We start from the raw sequence: 14,159 nt of genomic DNA, 5'->3' as shown, positions 1-14,159 counted from the left end.
AAGGATAATAATAGCTAAACCCAGCATTAGTTTAGTCCATCACAATTTCAACTACTCCCAAAATACCATGATGAACAATCCCAATCCCCAAATCAGTCCAAACACAAAGGAGAGGGATATGATCTTAGCAATCAAAAGGAAGAGAGTGAAGCGCAGCTGAAGTATGTGAGCTACAATATCCAAGTTTTAAATTGAGACACACAATTATCAAGAGGAATTGGGACACATTTAAATCTCTTCACATAACAGAAGATACCACACATTTGTGGCCACAGGTGGTATCTCTTTGTGGTCAACTTGCTATTTTGCAGCAAATTAGCAACCTTTTGTAAATCCATACACATCTATTGTATGGTAAGTGATGCCTGAAGGCAAAAAAACACCAACAACACAGTACTCAGCAAGATCAAAAGTCATTTCTGTTCCTTCCTGCCCACAAAACACACACACAAGACTCGAAGAATACCATGACTTCAAAACCACAAGAAAACCAATGGGAACCATCTCAGACTTCTACATGGCAGGAGGAAGACCTTCTCATTCTTGTGGTTCCAAATCCCACGCCTGACTGCATACTTCTAATCCAGAGTAACAGAAGTCCCTCTGCTAATGCACTGCTCAAGGTGGAGGAGGTCTGATACAAACTTAGAATTAGAAACTTAATAAAGTGTTCAGCCTATTATGGGGGACTGTTAGTGCAGTCTACAAGAGACACTTCCCAAGGGATCTGAAGAGAAACAACATTGATGAGAAGAAATTAAAATAATTTATTGCTTTCTAATTGTCAAAATTCCTATATTGTTAAGATTGAGGGGATAAAGAACTAAATCCAGAGAGCAAACCATCTAAAGCCTGGCTATAATCAACACAAATGTGTACGACCTTATTACCATCAAAGGGCTCAAGATCATTTAAAAGGCAACTGCTTCTGTCTGCAATGCTCTATCATGCCAACGAACCAAGATACTTTGGGTACATCTTTCTTCTATCGTGCCCTTTCATCTTTTGTTCTTTTGGTAACAAGGCCAAATAGGTGTAGGATTTCAAAAGGGACATACCGTTCTCTTGTTCATTTCTAATTTTTCATTTTGACACATCAGCTTGGAAACAGCCATTCCCCACACATATACCTACAAAGCAAATCCTGTTCTCTTCACAAAGCTCTGCCATAGCCTTCCTGGCCACCTTCATCTGCAGTTTCACAGGCACACACTTTTGAAACGAACAAAACAGTGTATAACTGGAATACAAGAATCATGCGTCACGCTCACGTCTCATATTATTCCTACTGAAATTCCTGTGGGAAAACAGGTACAAGTAAAACTGTGAAGATCAGTCCCTACATAAAGCTAGGAGTTTACCTTCACATGGAGTGGGTCTGAAACAGGCACCCTGTCTGAGACCTCCCGGCATCTTCAACATACCGTCACTGTTACGCAGACTTCCAAATGCACCCCATTTTGTAGCTTAATCTTTTCTGAGGTACAGAAAAGATTCTCTCACTGCCTTCAGGACTGTAGCTAAAGGCTTCAGAAACCAAGGTTTCTGACTTTGCTCACTTTCTGGATGTGAAATCAGCATCTCCTCTTAGTGGTCTCTCACCTATGGTCAAAACTAGGACTCAACACATCTTTGTAACGTAAAAGCACAACACTGAACCGCTGTACAGGCTATAAGAGAAGTCCATCCTGCTGTTTATAAATCCTACATAAATGAAGACCTACGCAAATTATGTTTACCTCAGGCAGCATACTAAGCTTACCTTTGTGTTCAGTACAGATCTCACCCTTAGGAGAAAAATGTAGCTGTCCCCTGTGTATGTGCTTTAGCCCCTCCTGACCTTTTGTCCAACCTACGCAGGAGCAAATGCTCTGCCTGCAGGTCAGTTGTTGGGCATCACAGGGTAAAACCCTGCCTCCTAAACGTTTGCTTCAGAAAAGAATATCTGGATATATCGCATGTTCTTATGGTATATTCCCTAGCTTCAGCTCTAGGGATTTCTCTGCAGATGAACAATAAACTTCTCAAGAGCTATCCTAATCATATTTATGTTGTATCTCAGGTACTTAAAATATACCATGCACGCAAATTACACACATAAGCTCTTATTTAGTCTCACAATTGAAGCCCTGAACATCAGGAGAACATGCTTGTGAGTGGTATGCGATCAAGTCTTCTACAAGACGTGAGCAGTGAACAGTGCTGTGTCTGCCAACAGTGTGCTGTCCAAACATTTATATCAGCTTTCAATTTCCCATATTGATTCAGTTACCTACAGTGTGACACATTACAATGGGAAGGTCAAATCCACCTATCCAATCAATCTCAGCAATTAAAAACATTTGATATCAATGCATTGCTTGCTGAAGGTTATGTATATACAAAGGACAGGGAAAAGGATGGGGGGGGAAGGAAAGGAAGCAAATGATATGGAAACATTCTGGGTAGAAACTGAGATCTTCTTCAGCCAAGATTCAGTCTCTCAGATGTTATTCCTTCTAAAAGACACTGTACAGTCTCATGCAACTATAAAACCTCTGATGACTCCCTTCGGAGTGCTCTAACTGCCCCATGTAAACGAGCCAAATGACTGTTCTCTTTCCACCTTCTATTTTCCCCTAGTTTTCTGCAGATTGGAGTCTGCTGTGGATGAGAAAATACTCACAAGAGTGATGCAGTGGAAAAAAAGTCAAGCTCCCACTATGCCTCTGCCCCTAAAACCCTCACCAATGTAGTCATTAGATGGTCAATGCCAAATTCAGATTATAAAAATCAATGGAAACTGAGCCTAGAGAGTGGCTAATTAAGTACCCTAGCTCTGCCTCTCTCTCATTTCGTAACAGGAGAGTTGTAAAAACAAGAACTTTGGCATCCATTCAGTACCTTCTCTCATGTTTTTACTTGCAACAATGTCAGGCTTGCATGCGCACCAAGGTGTACAGACACAGGTGTGACATTCTCAGTCCTCACAGGAAAACTACACACATTAAAAGCACAACATTCACTCAAGCAAAGAATCTGAAGACAGCTACTGGAGGCTTTCATCTTGTGCACGTATCAGCAGATTACAGAAGAGAAAAGTCTAAGAAATAAAGAGCAAGTCGGAAACAAGTACATTTATGAGGGGAAATAGGCAAATACACACAGTCTTTGCTGTTTGTTTATCTGTAACTTCGCAGCCTGGTGCACCTCCTGCAACGCTCCAGATAACATAGTAATAAGTACTGAAGGCTACAAACTCACCACATCATTTTGTTGATCTTAAAATTCTTTATTAGTATTGCAACTAAAAGCCTTAGTGGAAAAAAAAAAAACCAAACCACTAAAATGTAACTCGTATCAACCAGTTGCATCTCTGTCTAATTCAGTGCATTGACAAGAATCTCTCTCAAATAACTACTGCAGCTTTCTTGCCAATAGAGCCACTGAAGTTAAACAGGGAAAGGTTGACAGCCACTTAACACAGCAACAAAGTGGCATTAGGTTCAAACAAATGAGGTCTCCTTCCTCCCTTTTGAATGCTGTGACACAGATGCAAAATGTTTTGCCATGGTCTTGTGTAAGGGAACTACTCACCTTCCCCATCAGGGCTCACATTTTCATAGGAATCCCAGCGTATTAGTGGGTCTGAGGTATTGTAGTCAACTGTCACTCTATGGTCATTCTGAAGGTGTTCACATCCTAAAAAAATAAACGTCTGTTTGAGACCAAACATTATCATAGCCACATTGGTAATGGTATACGCGCACATATGTACGTGGCCTTCTGACAGAAGCTTGCTCCCCAGACTACAACACCATATTCTGAAGTGGAAGCAGCAGCAACAGGGGAAGAAAGATTATATAAATCAGCTAAAAAAAGCTTAATCTATGTTTCATGACAGAGGGTACAAGCAGAGAATTTGATCTTGAGCTTCGTGGTTATGCCGTGGCTCTGGAAACGGATCAGCCCCCAGGCACAGCTCCGGCAGCTGATCCCCACTCAGCCCCGTAGGCCGGCACGATAAAACAGATAGCTGTTCAGAATGAAACCACAAGGATCTATACTGAGATGGTACAAAAGGAATGCTAAAAGAAGAGTTGGCTACAGATTATCATTCCGATACCAGCACAATTTATCACTGAAGATGAAAGGAGAGCTGAAAACCACCACTCTGTGTCCCTCCCAGTTCCCCCAGGTGCCAAGGGTGCCGTGCCAGCCATTCTCCAGCTCCTGGCAGAACCCCCGCTGGGCACCTTGCCTTCTACATGTTTGCCCGCGCTTCAGCAGGCTCTGCCAAAGACACCTGGAACTTTCAGCAGTAACCCACGATTTTCTGTCCTTAATGAGGTGTAAGATAATATTCAGCTTTTAAATGTATACCATGAGCAATTTAGGTGTGGTTCGGTGATTCAAAAGCACAAAGCACAGGCATCAAGGACTCATGACCTTGGACTTGGCTTTGACACCAACACAAATCAAATTGGCTGTCTGCCTTTGCTCTTCTCTCTGGACTAAGCAACAGAGAATCCTCAGTTATCAACTCTTTGGCTGTGTTTGGAGAAGCAAGTCCTCTTGCAAACTGGTGTCAAGCAGCAGAACATTATGCACATGCTGTGACTTTTAAAACAAGGATAGTTAAAATCAGAAGGACAAGAATGCTATGGTCCTGTACCTTTATATGCTGGCAGAAAAAAACCCACCTGTAGAGACTTTCTGCGATGTCATTTGTCACAAGGCAGATTTTAAAGTTTGTTACCTAAACTTTTAGGTGTCTCATGACCTCCAGCAAGTGCATTCTTTCCTAAAAACTGTATCGCAGTTGCTTATTTTCTAGAATACTGTGTCCAGTTTTGAGCTACATAATACAAGAAAGATATGAATCAAGTGAAGCAAGCTCAGGGCAGGGTGACCAGGGTGGTTGAGATGGGAGGACTTGCCCTGTGAGGGAAGACTGAGGGACCAGGGCTTCTTCATCCTGGGGGGAGCTGGCAGCAGCTCCCCAAAGGCCACGGAGGAGACAGAGCCAGGTGGGGAAGCAGGGTAGAAGGACAACAAGGAACAGGCATGAACTGTATCTAGAGAAGTTTAGAGTCAATCTAAGAAAAAAATAAATGCACTGCGAGGGCAGTCAGGCACGGGAACAGCCCGCCCATAGGGGCTTGGAAGTCGCCAGCCGTGGAGGATTTCAAGATTTGAATGGACAAAGCTCTGGACAAGCTGAGCTGAGCTCATGGCCCGCCCTGCCTTCAGCAGGGGGATGCCTAGAGATACTCCGCAGCTCTTCTATGACTCTATAATACTTTCAGATGTGGGAAAATAATTTTGCAGAAATTGTAAATAAATACTTCAAGGTGAACTCTTTTTTCCTAGCCCGTTAATCCCTTAGATAGCAATTCAATACAAACTTCCAATTACTTAGAACTGCTAAAAACACCCCTCTGATTTGCCATCTAAGGAAGGGAAACTTGAAACAATTTTGATCCTTTTTCAGACATGTCAGCTGGCCTCTCTTCAAGCATTTCCTATCCAGAAATGTTTAGAACAAGCTGGACAAATTTATTTATAAAAACTTTTTTCTTAAATGGCCTTCCAACAGGCTAAGTGAGATCTTCATGTTTAGCTGGACAGAATCCAGCTGCTCACTGGCTGCTACTACAAGTTTCTAAGTGATCAAACTGGTGAGGAAAAAAAACCAAGGAAAACACACAATTCGCAGGACACTGGAAGTATGTATGAGAAAGACAGTTAAGAGTATTTGGTTTTCATTCAGTCTCATGCAGAATCCATACTTTTTGGGACACTGTAAAATGAGTAAGAACCCATGTATTAACAGAATCAAACTACAATATTAAGCACAACCTTAAGTTTTTATTGCAGGTTGTGATTACCTATGATCTTAGCCACATTACCACAGAATTCTGGAGGCATACAGGATATACCTTACAAGGCAACTTCAAAGACTCATTTCCAACAAAACTATAAATGTGCTAAACTGAAGACAGTCCAGACTTCACCACTGCAAATATCATCAGTTATGGACAACATTGAAAAAAGGTTATGGGATAGGCCACTGCTGCCACTTGTGCCAGACCAAGCTACCTATACTATGCATTGTTTTACACAGATGCTTTCTACTAGTCATCACCAACTGTTCTGATATAGTTTTAAACTGAAATCTGATCACTCCTCTGCTCCTGTAAATACAGCCTTCATTCAATTTTTCAAAGTGAAACCAGTAACTTTATTACATTTTGAACCGTAAAGTTGGATTTCTGATCTACAAGAGTTGTGGAATGAAAGAGGAAAATAGGATATATTTTTTAAAAAATTTACATTTCAGTGCATCTTATTTTCAAACTAAGAGCATTTTTTCTTCTGTATACTCACCTTGAATTTTCTCTGGTGTTCCTGAAAACACTAATTCCACTTTGCCATAATCAGGGAAACGGTCATCTGAAAATGAAGGATAGTATTTCAGCAAGCTATCTCCCAGGAGAGCAGTTCCAAGGCACTCAGAAATCAGGATTCTCTACAACTATTAATACATGTACCCTCCTCACTCTTCTCACTTGTGGTTTAGCGATTTGCTTCTAAAAGAGCCACATCCTTTGCCCCACACATCTCCAGAAAAGACCACATAAGCATCAGCTGGAGGTTTTTTACTTCCAAGAACAGTCCAAAGCAGAAGAGACGTACAGTTCCCAAACCTCTCTCTAGACAGACATGGCTGGCTTTGGCTTTTAAGCAAAACACACCTAGGAGCAAACTACAATTGTTCTCTATATAGGCTGAATTGCAGTACTTTGACCACAAAACTTTTGTGTAACCATATGTTGCAGGAAAATATGTTTGATTTTAGTTTGCCAGTAACATAAGGTGAAGGAGTTACAATCCTGCATACAAACATCAAAATAAAACTGAATCAATAATTTGGAAAATACAAAGATTAGCCCAGCACATTTTCAAATGTGTCTGAAAACTTTGCCTCTATTTTTGTACATTCTGAGGCATATTAAATGATCTCCATACCCAGGCAGACTAGGTCACAAACACAGTATCAGACTTTATGACTGTTTTCCTTAGCCAAAAAAGGGATCCACTCAGCCCACCTTATTTCCTGTGATGGTGACTAATAGAGTCACCATTTCAAATAAGAATCTGTTGTTTTTACAAATGTGAGAGGATGCAATAAGGACTACATAGGAGTATCTGAGTGATTTTGCCAAATTAACTCACTTGAAGAGCTTTTCTTCTCCTTAGGGGTTTACCTATGTTACGTGCTATGAGTTAACTAACACAAAGCAGTCTCCCTTTCCCTGAAAATAAGGATAGAAAAAAACCAATCAAGAATCCTTTTCAAAATGGGTCCTGAAGATGATCATCGCATGCACGGGCACACACATACACCCCCACACACAGCCGCATCCAGCCAGCTACGAAGGCAAGTACCTTTGTTGGCATTGTCCAAATCCTCTTTGCCAAAAACCAGGCCATGTCCTTGAATGGCTCCAGTGTGAAACTGAAGGCGAAAAACCACGTCACGAGTAGCTGACCGGTATTTTTTGTGATAACACTTGAGCTAGAAAGACAGAGAAACACATCAGGAAGTAATTTCTCACAAATATGAACAAATGCATCTGTATGCATGAGTTAGTAAGTAAAGCAGCCACAGTGCAATTTGCTGCAGACATCCCTGATGTTGTAACAGGCAGGGTATGCATTATTCAACCCTTTAAAACTATACAGGCCCAAGGCAAGATAGTTCTGGATGTGTAAAAATAGTAATTACTATTTTCATCGCTGTCAGTCACCAATCAGTAGATTATGATTCAGAAGTGCAACATCTGCCAGTACAACGTTGGAATGCTGACTTGTGTCCGTAATTCTTCATGGTACCAAATTAATGTAAAACTGAATTATAGCACATCCATTTCAAAATAACTGAAGAATATGCAGAGCCTTTAGAAGCCAGCCTGCAAGCTGATTATACCTACTTTAGGACTTTAAAAAAAACCTACTCTAGTGATGATAGAATCTTGGTTTATGCTACTGTGGGCAGTTGGTAGTAGTTTTTATACCACAGCTAGAACAACACAGAACTCTCCGAAATTAACATCTAGTCCTACTTTCTAATACCATCTTCCCTTAGGCTAGACCTAAAGATATTCTACCTGTTAATTCTCTGAGTCTGCTGTAATACAAAGCCACTCAGCATTCTTAGAGGAACACATAAAAATATTGGTAACACCTTAGTCACAGGGCTGAAAACGTTATGATATTATCCTGATGATATCGGGATTTTATGATAAAGCAGATGTTACTGAAATGCATTAAGACGACAACAAATATCACCTTTTTTCTTAAGACAGATGGAGAAAAGTGTCTTAGAAAAGACTGAATAACAAATAGTTATTCAAACTGAATACAATAAAGACATAGGGGTTTAAGAGGGATGCTTATGAAAACTGGGATTAAAACAGTTACGAAATTCTTCTCACTACAGGATTTGAAAAAGCTAACATAAGCTGTTGCTGTCTACCTTTCGTTACAGGAGTAACTCCTCGATGCCTTAAATTCCTAAGTTAATCAGCGCTGACACATGGCACATAGGACAATTTCTGAAATACTTCAGCCCATATATAAGAGATGTTTTTTTTCAGGTATTCTCTACGCAAACCTTATATTTCTAACCCTTTATAAAGGCTAGGAGATTCACTATGCAAGTAAGCATTATTTTATCTGCAAGTGAGGATTTGGGGTTGGTTGGTTGTTTTTCAGAAGAGAATTCCCTACAGCACAGTGGTAATACCAAGTGAAATACTATTTGCTTCTTATTTTAAACAACGCTTTACACTCACTAAAATTAACATAGCATACAAACCCCTGCCTACTAGCAGGAGCTATCTCCTTTTAGTCCAACACAACTATCAGCATCATTCTGCTAGAACCACGGCCATAAGTTAGTCCCTTAGGTTACCAAAATACAAGGTAGGAGAAACAGTTAAGACTGCTTGAATCAAGAATAAATAAATGCTTGTTCTCCACTATGCCCAGCAACCCTATGTAAAGGCAAAACATCATCATAAAGGATGAAAACTTCAAGTTTGCCCAGGAATGAAAAATGGACAGAAATGGGATTAAGAGAACCCCTGATGAGAGATATTAGAACTAACCTGCTCCAAAACCTATACTTGGCCTGAAAGTAACTGTTTACATTTAATTATATTATTTGAGCAAAAAGAAGCTCAAAAAGAATTAAGAGCTTCTTTAAGGTTATGTACATTCCTCCACAATTTAATGTTAAAACATTAACTTTAGCTGTTTTAAACAATCATGTCATTTTTACATGTGGCTCAAACATGAGAGTTTCTGAAGATGCAGAAGACTAAATCCCTAAACAATACTTTTTATCCTCCAACTTGCCAAGAGTTTTGGCTTTGCACAGTTGCTGGATTTACGCAGAATCTACTGTCTTTTGCATAATTATGTTTATAAAAACAGTGTATCTGGGTCAGTTCAGAAAACTACATAGCACCTGCTTCTTTCCACTTTGCAATTCAAAGTAACAGCCTTGAATAATTTTAACTCAGCGTATCATAAACAACTTACACAAAATTGTCATTGAATCTGGCCAATACCCAGAATACTGAAAACATCTCTCAGTGCCCAGTACACATAACAAGCTTTCAAGGAAGCCTTAGCTTAATTTTGAATTCAGGCTCCACTACGTTCTGATGCCATACCCAAGAATTACTGCAAGCCACTGTAATGTGCTGGGCAATACTCTGTGCATTTACAGATCTCAATGCAGCTTTTCAAGGGCTGTGGCTGTGCTCCATCACCACGTGTTACTCACATTGTGTTAACAAATTCTCTGAACTTCAGACAAGCAAGTCTTTTAAGTCTGTCTTTTTTTTAAACCCAGGCACTTCAAGGGGTTAAACTTCATGGAGTTGGAGGTGGAGCATTCTACACATTTTTCTTTTTCCTGAAACCACTGATGTTTTTACTTAGACATATGTTAAAAGACAATATACTTTGAATTAAGAAATTCAAAGTGCTGAAGCTGCTAACTAGCAGCACCAGGCCTCAGCCCTTGTACAGCCCTAACCCAAGGCTGGTTTAAAACTCAGTCCAGTTAATCAGCTGGAGAATAGAGAAGCAATGGATGATCGATTTATATACACAGATGCTCTCAGAAATGCAGATGGCTTTAGAAAAATTGATATAGATGAATAGGAACTGCTTGTTCAAAAAGTACGTGTGCTTGAAGGATTATGTGAGTTCAAGCAAGCGGAAAGAAGACCACAATCCGAAGGGGACCTTGAAACTGAGGCAGAGACTGGAACCAGAATGGATGAATCAACTGGGACAGGGTCAGGTGATGGATTTGCAGAATTGACAAGACCCAAGGAAACTCCTAAAAACTTTGGGCACTGACTAATGATTTGGTAAGTGTATACAAGCTGTGCTGCATCCTTTTGTTCTCGGCCACTCACTGAGGTGGTGGCCCTACTCTGAGCTGTGATTAAAGCAAGCCTAGTGGTACGCACAACTGTGTGAATTTCTCCTTTAACACATAGTAAAAAAATTATTCCAAACTGAAGTCTTCTGTTTAGGAAACATTACCATGCTGAATAAGATGCTGGCTTGCTCAGAAGAATTACCTCCAATAATAGTTTGGGATTAATGAAGTTGATCTCTTTTTAAATGATGCAAGTATTACTGAAAAGCTATGTGTTCAGTTTTCATCTTAAACACACATTTGAGATACCAAATTGGTCTCAGACTGATTTCTTTTGTGAGCTATTCCACTTCCTTAGGCACCATCAGTCCTCTGATGAGCTAACAAATCTTCCTGAATCTGAAACTGTCCCAAGCATCCAAAGTATACCAATTTCTAACAGTATATTTAACAAAAAAATTCTCCATTTTTCAGTGAAAGAAAGAACAAACAACACACTAAACTGAATGGAAAGGGGAAGTAGGAAAGGCAGAAGAAGGATAATAAAAAAGATTATTTCAAAAGGTAGAAAAAAACAGAACCCTGACACCAAGAACCTCTTACACTGAGGTCCAACATTTCTCAAAGTAGTACATAAAAGAAAAAAGCATCACGAAACCTAGTAGCAACAGACCAGCGATATTTCCTGACAGTACTTCTCCCCACCATTCATTCCACAGGTTCTTCTGTTCCCTTAGTTTAACAAATTGAAAGGCACACCAACTATCTTTCTTTACCTTTTCTGTGCATAACAGTGCATGACAAGAGAGAAAGCTGAGGTATTTAAAATGCTAGTGCAGCAATTCAACCAGAGTCATGCTCTGCACACAGAATTACATGCCCTGTATTAACACATATAAACTGCTTTCTAAATACTGCATGTGCTTGTAGAATCAAAAAGCTTTCATTTGGTATCACACCTTTTTGAGTTCCAAACCAATTCAGAATTAGTTAGGTGTTTTCTTTACAGCATATAGTTTTATGATTGTGCACGTTGCCTGCCAAATTATAGGACACTGGTATTTTAATGCCAAGTTACAAATACTCCCCAAAGCAATTTTCTTAAAGAAAACAGCGCCACAGGCCTTACCGCACTTGGTGATGCTACGAAATGGGAATGCTGACAGCAATTGTTTCAGCTCCTAAAAACCTTCTAGTTTGATGAGAGGATGACTAAATTAACTTAATAACCTGTTTTGGAGTACATCTGCAACCATTTGCTCAATGTATTTTTTTACAAGAACACAAAACAGGTCAGAGACTATAAACTAAATGGCATTTTCATTCCATACAATTAAACTTACCATAATATCTCCCTTCAAAAGCTGGGCAGGGTCTATAGCAATGCAGATTCGGCTTTGATTTTCTGGCCCTACGCTACTTAACAGGAGAGAAAAGAAAAATAAAATATATGGTTTAAAGAAACAAAAAGCAAAAAAAGACTATGAAATTCTGCAATTATGAGAATTAAAACCTGGATTCAAACAAAACTGAAAATGCTCACGACTTACTATATTCCAGATGTATAAACTGGTTGCATAGCCTGGTATAACTTCAGGAAAGGCCGGCAAGCTGAAAAGAAGTCAACAGAAAAGAACATTTTGGAATTATTTTCCTTTATCTGAATAATACAACTAGGAAGCTTAATGCACTGAGCAAAGTGGCACAATGTTGGCTGTCAAAATATCCTTCCAAGTAAAACTGGTTTTGACAGATTCATTTTCCCCCCCAAAAAAAGTATCTGATTATATTTTATGAAAATGTCACTTTTCCCTGATCTTCAGACTACTTGTGAATTGGACAGGAGGGGATTTGAAAGTATTCCGGTAATGAAAGAAAAAGGGAACCCTTTGCTCCTTATTAAATGTCTGTCCTCCTTCCTTCCCACTTTTTCTGCAGGAAAACAAAATTATTAAGGGAAGACAGACAATTGCCAAAACAAAACAAAAAACCCCACCCCAAACCAAGACAAAAAGCGTTTTCAAAATTAAACAGAATATTTGATCTACGGTTTTGTTTCAAAACTAAGTCCCTTAAATTTTCTGCTAGGCAAACAATACTTTGTCCTTACAGAAATAGTTATTTTACACATAAAACCAAACTAAACACCGAAGACAATGGAGCACTCCAAATCCATGACAATGACATTTCTAAAGACAGATGCTATTGAATTCTCGGATTATAAAAATACAGTTATACTCCTTTACTATGCTCTAGCACGGTATCTTGGTATAGCATTTAAATCCTAAAGCCACTTATAGCAGGCCACCCTAGAAGCTCAACATATCCAAATGGCTTTCCTACAGGAAATCCAATCAGGAAACAGAAAAGAGATTAAGTTTATGATTATGTTTCCTAAACAAGAAGGAAATGACTGTGAGATCTCACCACGTTCCCAGCTCCTTTTCAGGGACCAGGACCACAGCTGTTCAGAAACTAGACAGACCTGAATAGCACCAATGCCTCATTTAACAAAGGATTTCACCTGCTGTAATTTTTACTTTTAGGATATTTCTCTTCTCCTGATTCTTCTACTGGGAATATTTAGACTGGTATCAAGGAGCACTGACTCTACTTTGAGATTCATGGAGGCTTTCTAGAAAGCTCCAAAATGAAACAAGACTTTGAGCCTACACTTGGAAAGGAAAAGTTAGGTAATTTACCTCCACCAGCATCGAAGCTTGGGATGCCGTGAAGGATAACATAGTGCAGAAAAAGAGGGGTTGCATTCATTTTCACAGATCCAGATAGAAGGCCACTTAAGAATTGCACGTATCTAAAAACACAAAATTTAACTGAATTAAATAAAAACAGTAATATCAGGGAACAAACAACCATATCGGGGAAATACATTCTTTACACATTAATACTTCTAGGTCATGGGTAAGTGAATAGCTTTGCGACATTACACGTAACTCCAAAAGAAGAGTCTTCAAAAAACAGCATGAAAAGACACTTTAGTTTACCACTTTATTAAATCCATGGCTGCTACATTGCTATCGTTACCTTAGTTATTTACATCACTATTCTGATAAAGACAGGAACTAGAAGAGACAGTAATGTCAGTTGTTCCGGCATACATTCCCAGTTGCTCCTGAATGTCTCCATTGGCTTTCACAGCTGCGTGACGTGGGTCCCACTGCCTTACAGCAAGTTGCATGTCATTAAAACAAGAGCAAGAAGTGCCCTTGTCAAAATCTTAGCATTAAAGCCTGCGCAGGCAAGTAACATCTTCACAATGAGAAGTTACCTCATTTAGCACCAAACAGAGGAAAACTACCATAGCAACATGAAAATCATTTTATTTCTGCTATTTCGTCCCTGGTCTGGTCACAAGCTGATGAGTAAACGCACGCAAGTGAACATCACTGCAGTGTGTGTTAAACAAATTCCTCCTGTCTCCTTAAAGAAGCTGGGGAAAACATCCTCCTTTAATTTTTCTGCTGGTTTTGAGTCCCTTTTCTTCCACACTCGTGACATGTCCTTCATTTAAGTTCACTCTCTGGAATGTACAGAAAGAAGAATATCACCTCTTTTTTCCCCCTTTACACGGGGGCTCACTGACCCACCCCTGACTGCATGCCCCCAGTAACACCACAACTAAAGGCATCCTGCCCAACAACGGCAGCTTTACTGCACCAGACAGGGGCTGTAGTGGCTTAAAATAGGTTTC

At 39.7% G+C, this 14,159-nt stretch overlaps 1 protein-coding gene across 13 annotated transcripts in view; it reads right to left on the bottom strand.

The window, feature by feature from the left end:
* TNS3 (tensin 3) overlaps positions 1 to 14,159 on the bottom strand; it is a 281,293-nt gene that overhangs the window by 85,209 nt on the left and 181,925 nt on the right. For 12 of the 13 annotated variants that reach the window (XM_056338690.1, XM_056338693.1, XM_056338703.1 and 9 more), the window contains 6 exons: positions 13,150 to 13,262; positions 11,998 to 12,058; positions 11,791 to 11,866; positions 7,432 to 7,561; positions 6,370 to 6,435; positions 3,577 to 3,681 (listed from right to left, as the gene is read on the bottom strand). In XM_056338690.1, coding sequence (XP_056194665.1) covers positions 3,577 to 3,681; positions 6,370 to 6,435; positions 7,432 to 7,561; positions 11,791 to 11,866; positions 11,998 to 12,058; positions 13,150 to 13,262 — 551 coding nt within the window. The remainder of the gene's footprint in view (positions 1 to 3,576; positions 3,682 to 6,369; positions 6,436 to 7,431; positions 7,562 to 11,790; positions 11,867 to 11,997; positions 12,059 to 13,149; positions 13,263 to 14,159) is intronic. The other variant, XM_056338691.1, reaches the window with a different exon arrangement.

Source organism: Falco biarmicus, chromosome 4 (genome assembly GCF_023638135.1).
Source record: "Falco biarmicus isolate bFalBia1 chromosome 4, bFalBia1.pri, whole genome shotgun sequence".
Taxonomy (NCBI): domain Eukaryota; kingdom Metazoa; phylum Chordata; class Aves; order Falconiformes; family Falconidae; genus Falco; species Falco biarmicus.
Note: the sequence above shows the minus strand (reverse complement) of the source record. Positions and strands in the feature narration are given on the sequence as shown.